Source organism: Dipodomys ordii, unplaced genomic scaffold (assembly GCF_000151885.1).
Source record: "Dipodomys ordii isolate 6190 unplaced genomic scaffold, Dord_2.0 Scaffold34, whole genome shotgun sequence".
Taxonomy (NCBI): Eukaryota; Metazoa; Chordata; class Mammalia; order Rodentia; family Heteromyidae; genus Dipodomys; species Dipodomys ordii.
Window position 1 is genome coordinate 616,283 of NW_012267250.1, and position 22,420 is coordinate 638,702.

A 22,420-nucleotide genomic window follows, 5' to 3' on the forward strand; every position below is an offset into this window, starting at 1 on the left:
AAAAAAAAAAAAAAATTCTCAAGAGTCCTGAACCTTCTATTTGTCACCTGCATAGTTTTTCCCCTTGACAACTTGCAGCCTTATTAACTCTTAAGGGTTGAAAAAAGACCTGTAAACTGCTGATACCTAAATTTCTTATTCTCTCCAGACCTCTCCTTCTACTCTATAGAAATATCCCAATACGGGGCTGGGAAGGTGGCTCAGTGGTAGAGCATTTGCCTTGCATGCCTGAGGCCTTGGGTTTAATTCCTCAGCACCACATAAGCAAAAAGAAAAAAAGCCGAAAGTGGCGCTGTGGCTCAATTGGTAGAGTGCTAGCCTTGAGCTGAAGAGCTGAGGGACAGCGCCCAGGCCTAGAGTTCAGGCCTCACGCCCTCCCCAAAAAAGAGAAATATCCCAGTACCCACTAACACCTTCAAATGAATGCGGGCCATGTATCTCTAAGCATATTCCCTTCTTGAGTCCAGATTTTTACAAGACCCAAACTCTCTCCCCCTTAATTAACTCCTCTATCTCGGTAAATGGTAAAAACATGTATCTACCCAATTACTCAAGACAAAGGAACCGACTTTGAGTCCTCTTTATCCAGTGGAAGCTTGTAGGAAGGTGAACAAGAACACATCCATATGTTGTTAGGGTAGTACATGTCATGGGGACAGAAGCTTCAGAGAATTGAATCCTTCTAGACCTTACTAGAATGTCTAAATCTAGCTGCTTGTTTATATCCTTTAAAATATATTTTATAGTAAGTTCACAAATGTAAATTTGCCTAAGTTCTGTGATTCACTATAATCAAAATAATCAAACCTCTGGAGGGAATAATAAGCTCAATTGTAGTTGGTCAGTTACGAGTTCTGAGACCTAAACTTGCTATTAGGTCTGAGATAGGGGTTGAACAGTGTCAAAATTTAATTAGAGAACATCCATCTGATGTCTGCTGCAGAACTGTTTGTTTGCCTGCTGCTGAGGAGAAATCCTTACGCATTTTAGGAACACAAAAGTACTATGTTATAAAGATGTAACAATAAAGCAGCCTATCTGTCGTGTAACAAAATACATATCTATATGCATGTATATGTATGTATACATACAACTATATATGTGTAACATGTAAGTTGTACATGACAATGAATTTTGGCTTCTATGGACAAATGTTTTTGCTTTGGAATGTTGTTATTTTATTTAGCAGTAGAGTCACTGTGATTTACCTTTAAAAGATTCAACAAAAATAACAATAGAAAGGAATGTGGCAAAATATTAATAATTGGTGAAACTTGTTGAAAGATACAATGATGTGCATTGAGTTATTCATTCAACTTTCTTAAATAGCTGAGATTTTTCTAATATAGGAAGAGGAGGAGCAAAAAGAATACAATTTTGCCTTTTAGCCAAGTTATTCATTTTGTATTTTATGAAATATATGGTCTGTATTAAGGCTGAGTACAATACCTTCTGTACTTCTCTTTTTGAAAGGCTTATCTTCTGGAGAAGATAATAGAAGCAGTCATGGAGAATGCTGTTGAACCAATTAGGAAACTATTGAAGCTATCCCAGCAAGAGATGCTGACAATGTGGACTTGATGACAGAGGAGATGTAGAGGAGATATAGAGCAGAGAACAGATTTCAGAGGTATTTTTTTTTCCATTTCCAAAATCACTAAATTTTACCTTAGAGATACAAGCCCAACATGACTAAAACGTGCTTATGATTTAGTCCCCATTTCAAATAAGACATCCTATCTGTGTCCTTGTAATGAACATTTAGCACAGAATGAAAAAAATGTTTTGTTAAATCAAACTGATTTCCTGACCAGGTTTTGGCTTCTAGGTTTTGGCCTACCTCACTTACAGACCACCACAATAAAATGAATGGAACTATAAAGGGAGTTATGAACTTTTTGGTTTCCTAGTGCATATAAAATTTATGTTTGAGCCAGGCATCGGTGGCTCACGCCCGTAATCCTAGCTACTCAGGAGGCTTATTGCAGTTCAAAGCCAGCTCAGACAGGAAACTCGGTGAGACTCTTATCTCCAATAAACCACTCAGAAAACTGGAAGTGGCTCAAGTGATAGAGCACTTGCCTAGAGCTGAAGAGCTGAGGGATAGTGCCCAGGCCCAGAGTTCAAGCCCTACAACCAAAAAAAAAAAAAACCAAAGTTTGAAGCTGGTGCAGGTGGCTCACACTTGTCATCTGAGCTACTCAGAAGGCTGAGATCTTAAGATCACAGTTTATAAGCCAGCCCAAGCAGGAAAGTCCATGAGACTCTTATGTGCACTATTCAGAAAAAGTTGGAAATGATGCTGTGACTCGAGTGGCAGAGTGCTAGCCTTGAATACAAAGAGACTCAGGGACAGGGCCCAGGCCCTGAGTTCAAGCCCCAGGACTGGCAAAAAACCATGGTTTGTTTAAAAGAAAAGTTGTATATATTATATTGTAGCACAATAGCATGATATCTTTCAAAATATACATGCCTTAATTAAGAAATACATTGTTACTGAAAAATGCTAACCTTCATCTGAGGCTTCAGTGAGTTATAATTTTTGTGCTGGTGGAAGATTTTTCTTTGTTATTGATGGCTGCTGACTAATCAGAGTGGTGGTAACTTAATGGAATGGATGTAGTAATTTCTTTAAAAAGGCAAAAGCGAAGTATACATATTGATGGCTCTTCCTTTCATGAAAGAATTCCCTGTAGTATAAAGTGCTATTTGGTAACATTTTACTCATACTTACTATGGTTGAAATTTACTACAGAAGTTTTACACTTCTATAATATGAAGCTTTGCCTTGGTCCCATGGACTGCAGAGTGGGTATTGTGTGGGCAGATGTGAATAAACAATCTCATACATCTCCATCCAAATTCATGAGCAACCAGTTACACTATCAAGGAAAAGTAGCATGAAAAGGAATCCTTTGTTTTAAGATTTTTAATTCCTCCTAGAAAATCATCTCTTTTTTTCTAAACAGTCTCAACAATGAGCTTAAAATCATTGGTAAACCATGTTGTAAACAGATGTGCTGTCATTCAGGCTTTACAGTTTCCATTCATATAGCTCAGACAGAGTAGATTTGGTGTAATTCTTAAGGGCACTAAATTTCCAGAAAGGTTTCTACTTCTTTTTTTTTTTGCCAGTCCTGGGACTTGAACTCTGGGCTTTGGCATTCCCCCTAAGCTCCTTTTGCTCTGCTTTTGTGGTGATTAATTGGACATTAATCCTGCCAAGACTGGCTTCCAACCAAAATCCTCAGATCTCAGCCTCCCAAGTAGCTAGGATTACAGGCGTGACACCTGGCTGAAAGGCTTTTACTTTTAAGTCATCGGCTTCAGTTGCAGCCCAACAAGTGTCAATTTGTCCTTCAAAGCCTTTAAACTAGCTAATGACTTCTCTCTAGCAATAACTGTCTTATGTGGCATCTTCCAATATGAAGCTTTTATGTCTGCATTGAGAATCTGTTGTTTAGTGTAGCTACCTTCTTCAGCAATCTTAGCTCAGTTTTCTGGGTAACTTGCTGCAACTTCTCTATCAGCATTTGATAGTTCTCCTTGCACTTTTAAATCATAAAGGTTGTTGCTTTTCTTAAAACTCATAAACCAACCTCTACTATCTTCAGACTCTATTTCTATAGCTTTCTAACTGCTGTCATAATTCATTAAATTGAAGAGTTAGAGCCTTGTTCTGGGCTTAATGGAATGTTATGACTGATTTAATCTTCTCTATAAACCACTAAAACTTCCTCCTTATCTACAATTAGGCTCTTTCATCTTCTTAGCATTTGTGTGTTTACTAGAATAGCATTGTTGCTCTCTAGAACCTTTTTTTCTTTTGCATTCACAAGTTGGCTCTTTGATTCATGAGACCTAGCTTTCTGTCTGTCTCAACTTATGACATGCCTTTCTCATTAAGCTTTATCACTGCTAGCATTTGATTTAAAGTATAAGATGTACAACTCTTCATTTCACTTGAACACTTAGAGACCACTGAAGAGTTGTTAATTGTTCTAATTTCAGTGTTGTTGTGTCTCAGAGATTAAGGAAGCCTTATGAGCCTATTGCCTGATGAGCCAGTCATTGGTGTAGTCAGTATACTTACACTTTATTACATTTGCTATCTATATGAGTGAAATTCATGTTGGCTTAAAACAATTACAATAATAACCTTAAAGATCAATTATTACCAATAATCATAACAGATACAATGATAATAATAGAAATTTTGAAATGGTGGAAAATGGTCCTAATAGACTTGCTTGACACAGCTTTCCACAAACCTTTATTTTGTAAAAGAAAACAAGACAGTGCTTACAATATCTATGAAGTGTAATAATAAAACGAGATATATTCATCATAACTTTTTATGTGCTAGATATTATCTAAGCAATTTATACTCATTTTAATCCTAAGTCACTCTATGAGTTAAAGAAACTGGAATAAAGCTATCAAGGAATGATGAAAGTATCTGTTTCATAGAGGTGAAAAGATCAAATCAGGTGAGACAGTTAAGTACTTATAAATGTACCTGGTCTTATGGATGGAGATGTGCTTAGGTGGTAAAATGGCTGCCTATGCTTGTCTAATGAGCATGTGGCCTTGAGTTCAAACCTCAGTTTTCCCAAAAAGAAAAATAAAGTACTTGGTACTTGTTAAGAAATAATTTGCTTAAACTTGTCTAATTAGTAAATTGGAATTTGCATCTGAGTAGTCAGGCACTAAAGTCTATACAATTAACCACTACATTTAACTACTGCATTGCAAAGTTTGGATCCAACCATCATGGAATTGTATTTTTAAAAGATTGAATGCTTAACTCATGATACGTCTCTAATAGCACAAATAAAGCAAGTTGGTGTTTATCTCAAAAGCAGAGTATATGTGTTTATTATAAGGGTTTGAATAACAAGTTCAACATAAATTTACCAAGTACTTGCTCTATGGAAGGTTATCTCTACCCTTAAGAAGCTTATAGTCCAAAGCAACCTTTCTCAGTCTAGAAAGAATTAATTCCATTGTGTGTAGTATATTAACTGTTCTCTTGTGTATCTACTATGGTATTAGTTCTGAATCATTCTGTGAAAACAGTCCCAAAGTTTTTTAGGGAACACATAACTTCAAAGACTGTAATTAAAATATACAAGAGGGCCTAGGAGTTAGGGCACAAATGGTGGCAAGCTTGGTGACACTCTAGGTTCAACTCTCAGTAAAGCTAAAAAGAGAACAGGCAGAAATGCCCAGAGATTTTTGGGAGCAGAATATAGCTTAAATGTAGTTTCCATAAAGTCAGACAGACTCTGAATATAACCTCAGACACTTCAAGAGAGTGTGTCTCATAAAGTTCTTGTGATGATTAAAATAGCACATATGACTTATTTAGTACATGATAGTGGCTACTCATAGTGGTAGCTGATTTTAGTGAGACTACTTAGATTCACTTAGAATATCTATCATGGACCATTCTTGCCCTGATATCTAAATCAGTGCTTTACATGTATCAGACATTCAATAAATATTTTTTATTTAAAAACAGCCTACCAGTGAAAAGTTTTCTTTATTAATGTTTTTTATTATAAAAATGTGAACCCCAAAGTAGGGACACAATATGTTTCTTGCTAGAGTTTTTTAACGTATTTAAAATGTACTATGTGATTTTTTTTTGTTTCTTTTGTATGTTCTTTCCCCATGGTATAACCCGTTTTCACTGTATTTGATGTCAGTGAAAAGTTTTTAAATTAGTGTGTAGACTAGAATGAATAATGGCATTTGCCATTGAATTGTAGAAAAGCATTTCTAAGCAATAGAAAGATAGAAAGCAATGAGACCAGAGAACAAGAACACACAAAAACTAAATGCATACTTCATTACGACTTTAAGTAGAGCTAAAGTGGATAAAGTAAAAGATGAATAAAATATGTAGAAGCTAGATCATAAATGGTACTATGTAACATGCTTTAACGAAGAGTTGGCATTAAATTCAAGTAGATATAAGAAATTGTGCCCAGCAGAGGCATAGAATAAAGCAAAAAAAAAGCAATAAGAAGAGTTGGGTCTAAAATACCTGAGTCTTACAAAGGAGGGAATCAGGAGATGAAGAATCAGAATGTAGAAGCTTAATCACATTACTTAAAGGTACCAAGGTAACCAGTAGAAGTTATTCTCTTAAGTGTTTGTCATTCAGCACATGCCTGCACTTCCAACACTCAGGAAGCTCTGGCAGGAGGAGCTTGAGTTCAAGGCTAGTCTTGGCTACATAGTGAGAACTTGCTTCAAAAATCAAGAAAAATAACAGCATGTATCTGTGACTGTAGAAAATAAATAGATGGGGCTGAGCAAAGTGGCTCATGCCTGTAATTTCACCTATCTAAGAGGTGGAGATACAAGGACTGAGGTTCAAGACCTGACCAAATGGAAAAAGTTAGCAAGACTTTATCTCAAAGAACAATCTGGGCATGGTGGTATGCACCTGTAATCCCAGCTACACATGAGTAGGTAAGACAATTATGACCCAAGTCTAGCCTGAATCAAAATGTGGGAGCAAAAAGGTTTTTTTTTTTCCTGGAACAAAAAGCAAGAGATCCTATCTTAAAAAATAATGAAAGTAAAAAGGGCAGTGACTCAAGGCCCTGAATTCCAATCCACTGCAAAAATAAATAAGTAAATAAAAAAGTGTTTATAATTGATGTCCAGAAGGACTAGAGTAGGCTTTTTATGTTAAGCTCTTTTCAGATTTGTATTGAGTTTTTTTAATTTTAATATGTCAAAGAAAACATTGATTAAGCACTTACTGTATGTAGCTGTGAGATCCCATCACCTCCTTAGTAAAGAAGGCTCCCTATTCTTGAACCTGTAGAGACTGCCTCATTGACACCAGAGCCTAGAGCGTCTACACTTAGTTCCCTGCTATCTCATGGCCTAGTTTACTTTCTTCCTACACTTAAAAATACTTGTGTTTTGCTAATAGTGTGTTTTTCTCCATCACAATATAACCTTTAAAGCCAAGACCTTAATCTGACTGCTCACTATTTGATCCCTAGTACATGTAACCATGTCTGACATATAGGAATTGTTCAATGAATATCTGTTCAGTGAATAAAGTTTTACAGATATCATAGAACTTTTATATTACTGTATACTACTTGTATACTACTGAGTATACAACATAGGATTTGGTTTGAGAGTATGAGCCAACTATAACTGTTGTGTACATTAGATATTAAATAAAATCTTTTGCTTAAATAACTAATATTATGGGCTGTCTTTTGCTATCTCATTTAAAACACACACCAGTATTTCTCAAGTATGTACATGAGTGTATGCATACATTTATGTAACCAAGAGTGAACTTTTTTCTATTGTCCAGACCCTTCTGAGTGCCCTATCTAGGGCTTTCTTTTCTGTTTCACCGCAAGAACACTTGAAAAGGCTTGTGAGCATTCTGGATATTGATAAGGATGAAATCCACAGATAGCAATACAAATAGCAGCTTAGTGAAGTCTTAGAGTATGTGGACATCCTTCACCTTGGACATCCTTCATATGTATGAACCCAAAGCCAAGTATTGGTGGCTACAATGGTCTAACAGCAATAACAATAGCACTTGTGGCTTCTGTACTAAAAGTGGCATACTCATTCAAATGGTAAGAGGTTGCTTGGCTTCCAAATATCTCTTTAACTACTAGTTAGCAACCATATCCTCATGAGGTTTTTCTCTCCCACTCTGCCTTTTTTTGGTTGGTCATGGGGCTTGAACTCTGGGCTTGAGAGCTGTCCTTGAGCTCTTCAGCTTAAGGTGAGCGCTATACCACGTGAGCCACAGTGCCACTTCCAGTTTTCTGGTGGTTAATTGGAGATAAGCCTGTCATGGACTTTCCTGCCTGGGCTGGCTTTGAACTGCGATCCTCAGATCTCAGCCTCCTAAGTAGCTAGGATTACAGATGTGAGCCACTGGTGCCGGGCTGCTCTGTCTTTTTCAGGAAGCTATTTAATTGACTGTTAGCTGTTTCTTTGGTTTTTGTATCTATGATGTAGCAATATCAGTTCTCCTCCAGCCAACCCAGTTTCATGACTATAAACAGAACAAGGGGGATAAAACAGCATTTCAAAATTTTAATATCACTTCTCATAAATTTATATGTAAAACTATCACCACTGGATCATTCCATTTGAAATTACCAAAATTGGACTACTTAAAATCCAAATGGCCTTTTTTTTACAGATACGTTGCATTAGTTTGGAACTAGCACCAGGTGGTGCTAGTATACCATCCATTCCTATCCTTTCAACACCCATCAAATGCTGGTTGTGAATCTATTTATTCCAGAGTTTTATATCAGTGAGCTATTTCAGGATTCTAGTTTCCTCAGGAAAAGTAGAATCATACCAATATCATCTTATTTTTAAAAGCATTTATGCTTTGAGTGTATACGTTTGAGATTTCAGTTACTAAAAGTAAAATTATCACGAGTAGTTTGATTAACTTTGGCTAACTCTGCCTAGGTGCTGTCCCTGAGCCCTTTAGCTTAAGGCAGGTACTCTACCCTTTGAGCCACAGCGTCTCTTCCAGTTTTCTGGTGGTTTTTCTGCCTGGGCAGAGAAGCCATAATAATAATGGGACCAATTTCAATAAATACTTTAAAAAATAGTTTCTGGTGCATATAAATAGGGCTTTTCTAATATTAGGAAAAAATAATGGGAAAAGAAAAAGAAAAAAATGTTTTTAGGGTTTTGGAGTTTTTTTTAGTTATATAAGCGAATATTTATACATCTCATATCACAGAGGTATAGAATATTAGGGAATAGAGGAATATACAATGATCTAGTTTACTTTTCTCATTTCAGAGGGGCAGGAAGGAGAGGTGGAACCAAGGTGAAAAATCTGTTGAAATGCCCAGTATTTATTGTTACCTAATAGCAGAGACTGAATACACACACAGAACATAGCCCTTTTTTCCCTAATACTGGAAGTGACATCAGGGCCTCATATGTGCAAGACAAGGACTCATCCATAAGCTTATAGCCTCAAATCAACCTAGGAAATATAAAAATGTCATTAAGTATTACCAATTTTAAAGATTGATATTGCTAAAACATAGTCACAGTAAAGAGTAATTAGAATTGCTGCCACTGTTGTTTGCGCTATTTTAAAGATAATTTTCTTCCAGGCAGTGGCAAATTGTAAGATGGGTATTATTAAAATAACTAGGAAAAACTGCTATTGATTGATTTATTGATTGCTTTTTTTTGGTATTGGGGATTGCACTCGAGGCAAGCACTCTGCCACTTGAGCCACATTCCTGGCCCTTTAATTTGTATTTTGTTCTTTTTTTGAGATAGAATTTCCCTAATTCTGCTTGGGCTGGCCTGCAGCTTATGGTCCTCCTGCATTTACCTCCCAAGTATCTGGGATAACCCGCACGTAGCACCACAGCTTGCTTTGCTTTTTACTTTTTAACTGTGTTGATTTTACTGTCATGTACCTTTTTCTCAAGAGTTTGCACTCTTTAACTGTAGTCTCAGAAAGGAAGTATTACAGTCATTCTGATTCAGAGCATCCTAAGTAGGGCCAAATTACATTGGTTCTAAATCAGCATTCACTCTTAGCAGAAATGTATAAGAAAGGCAATCATTAATGAAGTTTTTTAGGCTTTAATTAATTATTCCAAGAAGCTGCCTCCAAATTAATCATTTGAATTGTCCCTTTAATGAGCAGCCAGGATATTCTTGTTCTTTGGGACAGTATACCATAACAAGATTCCAGATTTGTGAGGATGTGACTTTCTTTTATAAAATGAGAGGGAGGAATATAAGAGGAGAGAATTAGGGGTTGGGATTTAGCTCAGTGGAAGACCACTTGCCTGGCAAGTTCAAGGCTGTGAGTATGGGCCTCAGCTTTGGGGAAAAAAGAAAAAAAGAATTAGGAATGTAAAATAATTTGCTCAAAGCAAGAGTCTGAATTAAGGAGACTATAATGACTAAGATTTTATAGCCAAGAAGACTAGTGAATTTTAGCCCCTGTCATTTAAAAGTTTATGACACTGGTCTAAGGCAATTCAACTCTTTGAGTGTGATGCTTTTTTTTTTCCTGGTCCTGGGGCTTGAACTCGTCTTGGGGTGCTGTCCTTGAGCTCCTTTTGCTCAAGGCTTGTACTCTACCATTTGAGCCACAGTTCTACTTCACTTCTTTTTCTGTGATTAATTGGAAATAAGAGTCTCACAGACTTGCCTGCCTGGGCTGGATTTGAACCATGATTCTCAGATCTCAGCCTTCTCACTAGCTAGGATTACAGGAGTAAGCCAGAGGCACCCAGGTGAGTCTACTGCTTTTTAATGACAGCTAATGTGTTAATGTGGCATACCAGATAGTACCAGATAGTACCTTACTGTTACAATATAGTAGGAGAGGACAACATAGAAAATAATGTAAATATGTTGACACCTCACCAAACAAATATGATCTCTTTCTCTTTGGTTGGATTTTATAAATAAATTTCTCATATTTATTGAATTTCTCATATTTATTGGATTTTTAAACTTCTGTCATTATAGGAACTGTGCTTGATTCATTTTTATTGATGGCTCATCTCAAAGGATGGTCTGGCATCTAATGAAAAAGGAGGAGATTTGGGAGGCTTTGTAGTATGTCACGTTAGATATTTGATGAAGATCTAAACAAATATGAGGAGAAGGAGGAGGAAGAGGAAAAGTTGGCCTTGAGTAGGAACCCATTTATGAAATAAGGTCCAAACCACAAAAAACAAGTCCTTAAAACACCTGATTAATTCTTTTAATTCTAAATTAAGTTTCTTACTAGGATATCTAAAATATGTTTCAATTCTGAACAAGATTAATAATAATTTGAGTCATAGTTAGGGTGTTTAAACCAAAATAATCACCAATAAGTGGTTAGTCACTGAAAATCTGTGGTGATTTAGAAGTGTATCTAAAAAAAATCTTGTCTTTCATTTTTATCATTGTCGAGCAATAAGTAACCAAGCATCTAAATACCAAACTGATGAGTTGCTATACAAAAGAAAAATCTATATTCAATAACTGTAATTTTAAGATCTCCAACCTCCTTTCTAAGACATCTCCATGTTATCCAGCATGGAGCTCACTGACTGTCAGACATACAGCCAATAGTATCAGGTTCCTTTACAAAAATATTCTAACTCAAATCTTTGCAGACAATTAAAAAAATAAAATCTGGAAATGGAACTGTGGCTCCTTGAGCAAAGGAGCTCAGGGATAGTGCCCAAGCCCTGAGTTCAAGCTCCACAACTGACAAAAAAAATTAATCTTCTATCCATTAAAGCAATCAAATTTTAAGAGACTAAATATAAGCAGAAGAGACAAGTATTAGCTGTATAACCTTGAGAAAGGTTCTAAGTAAGCCTCATTATTAAAATGGTATCTTTAATACAGGTCCACAATTTCTACTCTACAATTCCAAAGTAAGACAAAAACAGCAAACACCCTGCAACCCAAAAGTATCTTGTACATTTGGCACTAAGACTGTTTGCAACAAAACCAACTGTGAGCAAACATGAAACCTTTGTTTTTTGGGCACTCCTACCTAACCATCATCACACATGCCTCTGTAACTTCCTGACATTTTGTGATTTGAAGAGTGTGTTGGAAAATGTCCAAAAGAGTAAAGGATATACCTATGGGTAACAATGAGAAGAAGAAAAGGAAGCATCTATCTTTATCAATAGCTCAGAAAGTGGAGTTATTGCAGAAGCTTGATACTGGTGTGTCTGTGAAACATCTTACTGAAGAGTATGGTGTGGGAACTACCACCATATATGACATAAAGAAACAGAAAGACAAATTGCTGAAGTTTTACAGTGATAGTGATAACCAAGAATTAATGAAAAATAGGAAAACATTGCATAGGGCCAAAAATGAAGATCTTGACCGTGTGTTGATTGAATGGATTCGACAACGAAGAAGTAGAGATATGCCACTGTCTGGATTGTTGGTCATGAAACAAGCTAGAATATACCATGAAGAATTAAACATTGAAAGTGAGTGTGAATATTCAGAAGGCTGGCTGCAAAAATTTAAAAAACGTCATGGAATCAAGTACCTTAAAATTTGTGGTGAAAAAGATTCTGCTGATCATGAAACTACTGAAAATTACATTGATGAATTTGCTAAGATAATATCTGATGAAAACCTCAGCCCTGAACAAATTTACAATGCTGATGAGACAGCTCTGTACTGGTGCTATGTTCCTAGAAAAACCTTAACCATGAATAACAAAAGGACACAAACAGATTTCAATGATGCCAAGCAAAGATTAACTGTTCTTGGGTGTGCTAATGCTGCTGGCACACACAAGATAAAATTGGCAGTAATTGGGAAAAGCCTATATCCAAAATGTTTAAAAGATGTGGATAGTTTACCTGTGCATTATTATGCAAACAAGAAAGCATCAGTGACAAGAGAAATCTTCTCTGACTGGTTCAATAAGCACTTTGTGCCAGCAGCAAGAGCTCATTGCAAACAAGCTGGACTGGAAAACAGTTGCAAAATTTTGCTCTTCCTAGACAACTGTTCTGCACATCCCCCCTCAGAACTTCTTGTGAAAAGTAATGTTTTCAGCATATACCTCCCTGCTAATGTGACATCTATAATACAGCCATGTAACCAAGGAATTTTACGTTCCATGAAGAGCAAATACAAACACTTTTTTTTGAACAGAATGCTTGCTTCAGTTAACAGAGGTCTGAAAATCCAGGACTTCCTTAAAGAGTTTAGTCTTAAAGATGCTATCTATGCAGTCGCTAATGCTTGGAATGATGTTGATAAGTCAACATTAACAAATGCTTGGCACAGACTTTGGGCTACAATGATGTTTGAAAATTACCTTTCTGATGAAGATCTGGAAGGATTTAGAGACTCTAATGAAAAGATGATGATAACAAAACTTATTACTTATGCAAAAAGTTTATCTGCTGAAAGTGTAAATAAATTAGAAGAAGCTGACATTGAAGAAATACTAAACATTGACAATGATGTACCTGTTGTGCATCCTTTGAGTGAGGGAGAAATTGCTATGATGGGATTGAATACAGATCAGTATGAAGACAGCAGCAGTAATGACAATAACACTATGATCACTAGTCAGAAAATCTCTATAGACCAAATGGTAAAGATGTGTGAACAGTTAATTGCTGGCCTGCAAAGATGTGCATTTATCAGTGAGCAAGAGATCATGGAAATTTACTCAATTAAAGAGAAACTGTTAAAACACAACCCTATGTTAAAGAAATAAATGATATTAGGAGAAATCTTTTTAAAAGATCATTTGTGGTAATACTTCTGCATTACTTAAGAATCCTGATTAGCTCATTTTCATATGTCTAGCTCCAACCTAGTTTCATGGACAATGATAATATTAGTATAATCTTTTCTCTAAGATCCTCAGATGACCAGAAATGCTAAACATTTATTGCATGTGTGTGTGTGTTATGGGTTTTCATTGGTATAAATTTAAAATTTTACACTAAAAATTTTTTAATGAAAATCTTTCCAAAAAAAGAAATTTAAAGAATATATGGCTTAAAGGATATATAAAGAATATAATCATCCTGTTAAACTTATCAATAAATGTATTTGTCAACAAATTTCATTAACTGATAAATTTATTAATTTATGTAAAGTATATCATTTATGTTATATATTTTACTTAGTGTGACTTCATACATTTCTTTGGAGTTATATTAGTGGATTTCATTATAGTATGGCTTCTAATACTCATTGGAGATTTTCAAAATATAGTATATATGGTCCAAAGAATTCTGTGTTAAGCATTCTTTTATTTACTTTGGCAAATGCCTGAAAGGAGGGAGGATTTGTATTGACTCTTAATATTAGAAGATGCAGTGCCTGGTCAGCTGGCTTCATTCTTTTTAGGCCTGAGGGGAGGTAGACATCCTGATGGAAGGGTGTGATGGAGCAGAACTGCTCATCTCATGGCAGCCAGGAATCAGAGAGACAGAAAAGGACCAAAGCAAAATATATCTTTCAATGACATGCCTTCTCTACAAAACAGGCCCCACCTGCTAATAAATAGCTCATCTACAAGGAGTCATCAATATATTATTTAATAAACTTAGTACCTTCATGATCTATTCGCCTCTCAATGCTTAGATTCCCTACAGCCACAGACCAAGCCTTTAACAAAGTAACTTTTGGGGGTTATATGGCACCCACAAACCATAACAAATTGCAACCTTTTTTTTTGTCAGTCATGGGGCTTGAATTCTGGGCCTGGACACTGTCCCTCAGCTCTTCAGCCCAAGGCTAGTGCTCTGCCACTTGAGCCACAGTGCCATTCTGGTTTTCTGGTGGTTAATTGGAGATAAGAGTTGTGAACTTACCTGCCCAGGTGGGCTTTGAACTGTGATCCTCAGATCTCAGCCTCCTGAGTAGCTAGGATTATAGGCATGAGCCACTGGAGCCTGGCTTACAACTTTTTTTGACATTCCCTTTCAAAACACATCCAGCCCATAAAGTTTGGCATAAGAGATTATGGATTTATAATACTTATCCAAATATGGTGGCACATACTTGTAATCCCAGTTCTCAGGAGGGTGAAGCAGCAGGATTACAAAGTCAACAATCTGTCTCAAGTAAGTGAAAAAATAAAATCTTAAAGATCTATTGTGAAAAATCTAATGAAATAGCCAATGTAGAATAGCTGGTATTTGCAAAGTAAATATTTATTAAATGTGGTTGCTGTCACTACTTCATTATTCCCAATGGATAGGACAGGATCTTTCTGATATTAGTGAGTCTATTTAATATAAATCATGATGAGCATTCTTTAACTTTTCCCACTCGAAGAGATACTTCAGCAATATGATATTGGTACTTAGGATATTTGAGTGTTTCCTAAATCATCATCCGAGACCTGGAAGCATTTCCCAAATCAGAAGATAGAAAATATGCCACAGACATATCATTTTAGTAAAATGCATCCACCTTTAGTCAGTCCTTATTTAATATTCATCAAAATAATATAATTGTCTGTTTATCATTTCCTCAGCTTTCTCCACCACATAAAACATTAACTTAATGTCCTTTGTGATCAAGAATTGTTAACCCACTTTGTGTAACCTCAGTTACTACTGTAAGACTTTTAACATATCCAAAGAGATAAAATTGATATTCTATTTTCTAAAATGTATCACATAAAATAGAAATTTTATGGGGTTGGGAATGTGACTTAATAGTAGAGTGCTTGCCTAGCATGCATGAAGCCCTGGGTTCAATTCCTCAGTTCCATATAAACAAAAAGCCAGAAGTGGTGCTTTGGCTCAAGTGGTAGAGTGCTATCCTTGAACAAAAGAAGCCCAGGGACAGTGCCCAGGCCCTGAGGTCAAGCCCTGGAACTGGCACACACACACAAAAAGAACAAAAAAGAAAATGTATTACTTTTTCTTGATATAAAAGCCATATGTAGAAATTGTAGAAAAACTGAATACGTAATTTTAAACAGGAAAATATACATCCCTAATCTTAAAACCAGCAATAAACACTCTTAAATCATTCTGTATACTTTCATAACTATTGTGTAAAACAGTATGTCCATTCATTCTTATTTTTCACCCTGTCCTGTCCTTTTCACAGTAGCAGGTATGTGACTTGTTTAAGGAAACCTTACACTTAAACACTTAGTTGCCAAAGTATATTGACAGGTTTTGAGCCCAATTACTTTTAGTTAATATTGCATAATGAGCATTTTCCCATATCAATCCTATTTCTTCTGATAAAACCAGATTTTCACACTGCATTCATCTTCTTTATTCTGGGACTTGCAACTCTGAGAACCATGGTGAACATTGTTCTTTCAGCCCTCTGCTAGACCTGCCTTCCTTGTCTTCTGTCTTTGCTATTCTCCCTCTTGTTTCCCATTAGCCAATTCCCTAATTGTATGTTAGTTACTCTCATAAGATATAGTAAGTAAACCCTCACCCTCATGTGAAACCATAGATGGCTTACATTTTCCACTCAGCACTGTTCTTCATTTGGAGTGAAATAAAGTTTTGCAAGAAGAGGAATGACAAGGTAAATAGAATTCCAGCAGAGAGGGAAATGGCAGCAAGAGTGCCTTGGTTAATATCTGCAGGGTGGTCCTATGTCTTCATTATTATTCTCAATTTCACAGTTTCTACTGGAAATTTCAATCAGGCTATTATTGAGTCCATTCCAGTGATTGTTAAGCTAAAGTGAACAACTGGCTATCAGATGATATTAAAAGTTGTATCATGAGCTAGACCCTAGAAACTGTTCTTATGTACTTGGACTTTCTTATCTCTTTCATCATGTTACTTCAGGCCTATTCTATATTTCTACAAGATTCATGATAGGTAATGCTTTTCTTTTTTTGTATGTTTTTAATTGTAAAAATGCTGTACAGAGGGGTTACAGTTACATGATCAAGGTAATGAGTATATTAATACTTTTCTTATCTCAATGTACTTTATGTGAGTTGAGATGTTCATTGTGTGTGTGTGTGTGTGTGTGTGTGTGTGTGTGTGTGTGGTGTGCACTGAGGCTTGAATTCAGAAATAGGGTGCTCCCTGTTAACTTTTTCACTCAAGCATGACCCTCTCCTACACCTCCACTTCCTCTGTTCATGTCTTTTCATGGGGCTAAGTATCATCTATAGTGAAACCTCCTGCTCATTGGTAGCAGCTACCAGATTACAAGTTTGAAATTTTAGAGCCATGTCCTAGCTCAGTCACTGTATGGGTAATTGTTGATATCTGCCATTTGAGCCGAAGTAGAATGGCAGAATATACCACTTGCTGCTTCTGGTGAGTGAGTCTCATTTATGGATGATTTCACATGATTTTCATGTACCTTCTTATTTTGCACTACACATAGAACTCCTTTTCTTTCACTTACATACACATAAATATGCACACCAGCCTTTGTATATCAATCACAATTAAAAGATTAGTGGTTATTGAAGAGCACTTTAATATATACCAAGCATTTAACTTGAAGTATTCTTGTCTTGCAAAGCACAATCAAAATGTTGTTGGAGTCTTGAGCCATGTGTATGCACTCATTGTGTATAATATTTATTCATATAGAAACAGACATAGATTGTGTATGCGTAGATTAGTATACTATGCATGTATGTGCACTGAGAGAAACCTAGAAGCAGTGGTTTCCCAGTAAGTAGCATGCACATTTGGCACCCAGATCTGGTTTCTAAATCCTATTTTCCAAAAAATGGAACCAGTGTTACTTAAAGAAATGATTCATCCCAGACACAACAGGGAAAGAGCAAGATGTACTTGGAACATCTTGTGAAGGATATTTTATAGTGTTGCTTGTCAAAGGCACATAGGAATCAAGATAACGAGTCTCTAGGGGCCAAAATTGGAGCAATTTGAGTAAAAAGACAAATAATGTTCCTATTGGGTTATCGTTCATATGGCAAAATAAATATTCCTGAGACATATATTTAAAAATAAATTATTCAAGCCAAGTGTAAAGTTATAGTCATGTAATCCCAGCATTTGGGAGGTGAGAGCAGGAAGACCACAACAAGTACGCAGCCAGTCTAGTCTATAACAGGGAAACCTTGTCTCCAGAGAGAGAGAAAGAGAGAGGAGAAGGAGGAAGGAAGGAAGGAGAGAGGGAAAAAGGAAATGAAGGAACAAAGAGAAGAAAAGAAGGAAAAACAAAGATTAAGCACAAAGACCAGTGCTAGAGAATTCCAATTAAATATTCAACCAGCCTCTATACCTATCAGCCAAATTAGGTCTTCAAATTTGATTGTGAAGTTCTTGCAAGCTCCATTCTTGCTTCTTGGATTTGTTCTGTATAATTACCTACTCTTGCTCTATTATATCTGCTCTATCTTCTGGCCCTGAGACTATCTTCTCCACCATCTGTTCTGTCTTAGAAACTTTTGACTTTATTTTTTTTCTGTTTCCTGTTTGGTCATTTCTAAGGGCTTCTACCTCTGTTGAATTCTTGGTTTAGGATTCCTAAGGAGTTCTTTACGTCACTGATTTGTTTGTGTTTCCTTAATCTACTTTAATGGGGTGGCTGTTTTTTTCTTTTTTTTTTTCATTGAACTCCTTTGCCATCTCTTGGACTTCATTTAGTTTCTTGTTTCTGTTCTCCATGAATTCTTCCATTAGTCTTCTGTTAGACTTACCATGTTCATGAATTATCTTGTGTATGTTTTCAAATTTTTCATAAATTAACTTTATCAGTAATGTTTTTAATACATACTGTGAAGTGTCTTCTAAGTCCATATTGGTCTGTTCTGTTTGATTGCTTTTGGTAAATATTGTATTTCCTTGAATTTGCATATTTCTGGTATTTCTTTGTTGTGTTCTATCCATTGGAAGACCCTTTTGGTATTATCTTTTGGGAATCTGGTCTTCCTAATGGATTGTTCCCGGTATTCTTGGTTAACTGGGCAGCTGGTATTCTGATCCTTGATTGAGATTTACTTAGCTGGGTTCAGGGCTTATAGAGACCATTGAGTGAAGATGTAGAGTTCGGTTATGATGTGGAGTTGTACCATTAAAATTTGTATCAGATGAAAATATTGTAAGGCAAGTTTAGGATGGAGAGGAGTAGAAGTAAGAGAGGTATAAGTTTATAGAAAGAGAAAATAGAGGAAAGAGAGGTATAAGTTTATAGAAGAGAAAATAAGGAAGAGAGGACAGGGAATGAATGCAATGGAAGATACAAATGAGGGAGAGAAACTTTGTATTCTACACAAGAAGAAAATTGAGTAGAGAGTAATTGGGTCAAACACCCTGAGCCCTAATGCTGTCTACTCTAAAAAGCCTAAGGCAATTGCTGATACTCTCCTACCTAATTTCACCTCTACTTTTATACAGAGAAATGTAATACAGAGAAGAAAGGGATATTGTATGTTAATATATATAACATATGACACATTATATATGTTTACATGTATATCAAACTAACAGATCAATAAACATAGAACATTCACATTGGAGATTCACATTCTGTAAAAAAAAAAAAAAAATGAAGAACCAAAAAGGAGTCACTACTCAGTATGTCAGAAATAAGAACTTCTGGATGTTGCAATTTCTACAGGTTGGCCTCTTTTTATTCCCCTAAGTGATCTGCAGCTCTCCTCTAAGCCACAGTTGGGGCTGTGCCAAAGGAAGTTCCTTACTTGAGATTGAGAGTTGACTGCTGCTGCATTTATTCAAAACTTTCCTGCCAGCACAGGCAGGGTTTGGGGATGTAACTGTTTTCAGCATTCTTTCCCAGTATGGGGGTAGGTCTAATACCTGGTTTTTGTCTTCCCAGGTGTCTCCCTGACTGTGTGTAGCTCTGTGGGGCACTGCTATCTACCGGCTGGAGTTTTTTAGGACTACAGAGAATTGTAGTTCCCTGATATAGGAGCAGGACTGTGTCCCAGTGGTCTTTCCCAGGTAGCCTTGAAAGATGTAGGAAAAGAGCTTGCTTCTTTGACCTCTTCAAATATGGCCCTCTTTCTTGGGTGGGAGCAGAGAGGCAGAATGCTAGTAGAAAGAAACAGAAAACCAGCATTAAGCAAATATTTATGATAATTGCAGCTTATAGTATATACTAAAATATGTTAAAAGTAGAGAGAGAAAAATTGAGAATAAACACACTGCCTGGTGTTAAAGTAACTCCCACAGATATGTAGCCATCAAGAAGTGGAAGAATCTTCAGTGAAGAAACGAGAAACTTCCTAAACAAAGAACAGTTCACATTCACTGGTAATCAAATATCATAAATCCAGTTGTGTTATACACTGAGATGGCCACAATATTATTTTTGTAATATTCTTATTAAAAGTCTATTAGTCTAATCATGAGAAAATACAATGAGAAGCATTCAACAAAATAACTCATCAATACTCTTTAAAAGCATCAAGATCATGAAGACAAGAAGTAGGAGATTGTCACAAATTGCAAGATGCTAAGAAGAAATAAATAAGTGTATTATGGATCCGAGATACAATTCTGGAACAGAAAAAGAGCATTAGTGGAAAATTCAATGAAATTCAAATAAGGACTTTAGTAAAATAGGATTATACCAATGTTGATGTCTTGGCTATAGTCAAGATAGTGTTATGATTATAAGTGATACCATAGGAAAAGCTGAATAAGGGAAATATAAAAAACTAGGGGCTTTTTGTACCTTTTCCATAAACTTAAGATTTGTTCAACATTTTTACAGTATTACTGTTGATTGAATCCAAGCTCTTGTACATGTTAAGTGAGCCTGCTTCTAAGCTACATTTGTTGCCCTAATGTTTGCTCCAACTAAGACATTAAGAAATAATTTTTTTTTCCTAATGTGAAAACCCTTTAGCCACTCTATCTAAGGAGAACTATTTCTTCTTAGCCACTTTTTTCCACAGAGTCAAGCCATGGTTGCTTAGGACCATCTGACTCCAGACTTCTCAACCTTGATCTTTTCCCACAGTCATTCTTCTCAGCTTAGGTACCTTTGGCCATGAAAAAAATCTCATTCACATGTTTCAACAAGGATGGTCTATTCCAGGTCCCTGCTTGGAACCAGCAAATCATGGCAATCTCCTCCACTGTCCAAGCACTGATTACAGAAAGAACCATAAAAAGATTGATTTCTGGGCTGGGAAGGTGGCTCAGTGATAGAGCGCTTGCCTTGCATGCCTGAGGCCCTGGGTTCCATTCCTCAGTACCACATAAGCAAAAAGAAAAAAGCCCAGAGTGGCGCTGTGGTGCAAGTGGTAGAGCACTAGCCTTGAGCTGAAGAGCTGAGGGACAGCGCCCAGGCCCAGAGTTCAGGCCCCATGACCAGACCCCCCCCCCAAAAAAAAGATTGATTTTTTTACTGATATGAATTCATATTATTACCACATTTATTTATTTATTTATTTATTTATTTATTTATTTATTTATTTATTTATTTATTTATTTATTTGCCAGTCCTGGGACTTGAACTCAGGTTCTGGGCTCTGTCCCTAAGCCTCTCTGTGTTTGAGACTAGCACTCTCCCACTTGAGCCACAGCACCAGTTCTGGCTTTTTCTGTTTATGTGGTACTGAGGAATCAAACCCAGGGCTTCATACATGCTAGGCAAGCACTCTACCACTAAGCTACATTCTCAGCCCTCATCACTACTTTTAGAGTGAAGATGTAACTTTGGTTATAAAGCAGTCTAGATTGAGCCATTTCATGGCTTCTGTGTAACCTGTGATGGCAGTATCTTTGAAGAGGTTATAGTTGTACCTGCTCTCTAGAGTTTAGAATCTCAAAATTCCCCCACTCGCCATCTTGTAGGACACATACATGATCCTGGGCAGCTGAAGAGCTGAGCTGCCCTGTGACCACTTGGGTTGAGATGGTAAGTGAATGAAACCCAAGAATCAGATTCTTACCAGGGTATGAGAACTAAACCCAGAATTGTCTCACAACAAGACATTCCATCATCTTACACTAGGTTAAGCAGTGTCCCAAGGGTGCAATCTAAATTATTATAATCTTTGAATTGCCACATGATTTATGCTTTGTAATGCTGTGCTTACCAAAAATCAGATTGACAGCATTATTAAAAACATTTGCTTTGTTTAACAATAATAAAAATTTTTGAAAAAGTCAAAAATAATAAAAAAATAAAATAAAAATATTTGCGTAGAACAAACTCAGGTGTCTTCTCAAATTGACTATATGTATGTGTAAGGGAGAGGCAAAATGCAGTGAGTTTTTCACAAAGATGTATTCTCAAGAGATTTTTAGATTATATCCTGTTAAACAATTTCAGATATCCATATAGAAAACTTTTCTTTTACTCCTATTTCAAACAAGATATGGGATTAAATGAAATAGAATTTCATTTTGTTCTAAATTAATCTAATGCTTGCAGTTTGCTTACTCAAAAATAAAATCTTAAGTAGCTAAGGAGTTTAGCCACAGAGAAAACTGAACCACTTTTAATTTTAGATCTGCCTTTATTTTTATGTTTACAGTAGTATTTTTATATTGACCACAAGTGTTATAAACACACTGCAATTTTTAAAAAGCTGACTTGCTATGAGTCCTCTAAACAGCCAAAATAAGAGGGTATAAAATCCAGATTTTCCTACATGAGACTTTTGGGCCTACAGTATTTTGTTTACTCGGATCACTTTTCTCTTTAGTAAACATATTAGACATATCATGTAAGTAGAAAGATAAAAAGAAAAATTCAAAGTAGGAAAGCTTGCTTGCTCATGTAAAAATTTTAGGTGGAGATATTTTGAATGTGCATGTGTGTGAACACACTTGCATACACACATATTAAATATCCATAGTTTGGACATTATGACAACGTGAGAGATGAGATAAAGCTAATATAAAAAAATGATATTTAGGGCTTGAAGGTGTAGCTCAGTGGTAAAGTACTTGGTTAT

At 36.1% G+C, this 22,420-nt stretch overlaps 1 protein-coding gene across 2 annotated transcripts in view; it reads left to right on the forward strand.

Annotated features, from left to right (window-relative positions):
- The first annotated feature begins 1,477 nt into the window (after positions 1–1,477).
- Pank1 (pantothenate kinase 1) overlaps positions 1,478–22,420 on the forward strand; it is an 88,108-nt gene continuing 67,165 nt past the window's right edge. Inside the window, exons 1-2 of one of the 2 annotated variants that reach the window (XM_013017161.1) lie at positions 1,478–1,630; positions 11,416–13,741. In XM_013017161.1, coding sequence (XP_012872615.1) covers positions 11,633–13,273 — 1,641 coding nt within the window. In that variant the 5' untranslated portion in view covers positions 1,478–1,630; positions 11,416–11,632 and the 3' untranslated portion in view covers positions 13,274–13,741. Of the gene's footprint in view, positions 1,631–11,415; positions 13,742–22,420 lie in introns of those variants that run through there. The other variant, XM_013017163.1, reaches the window with a different exon arrangement.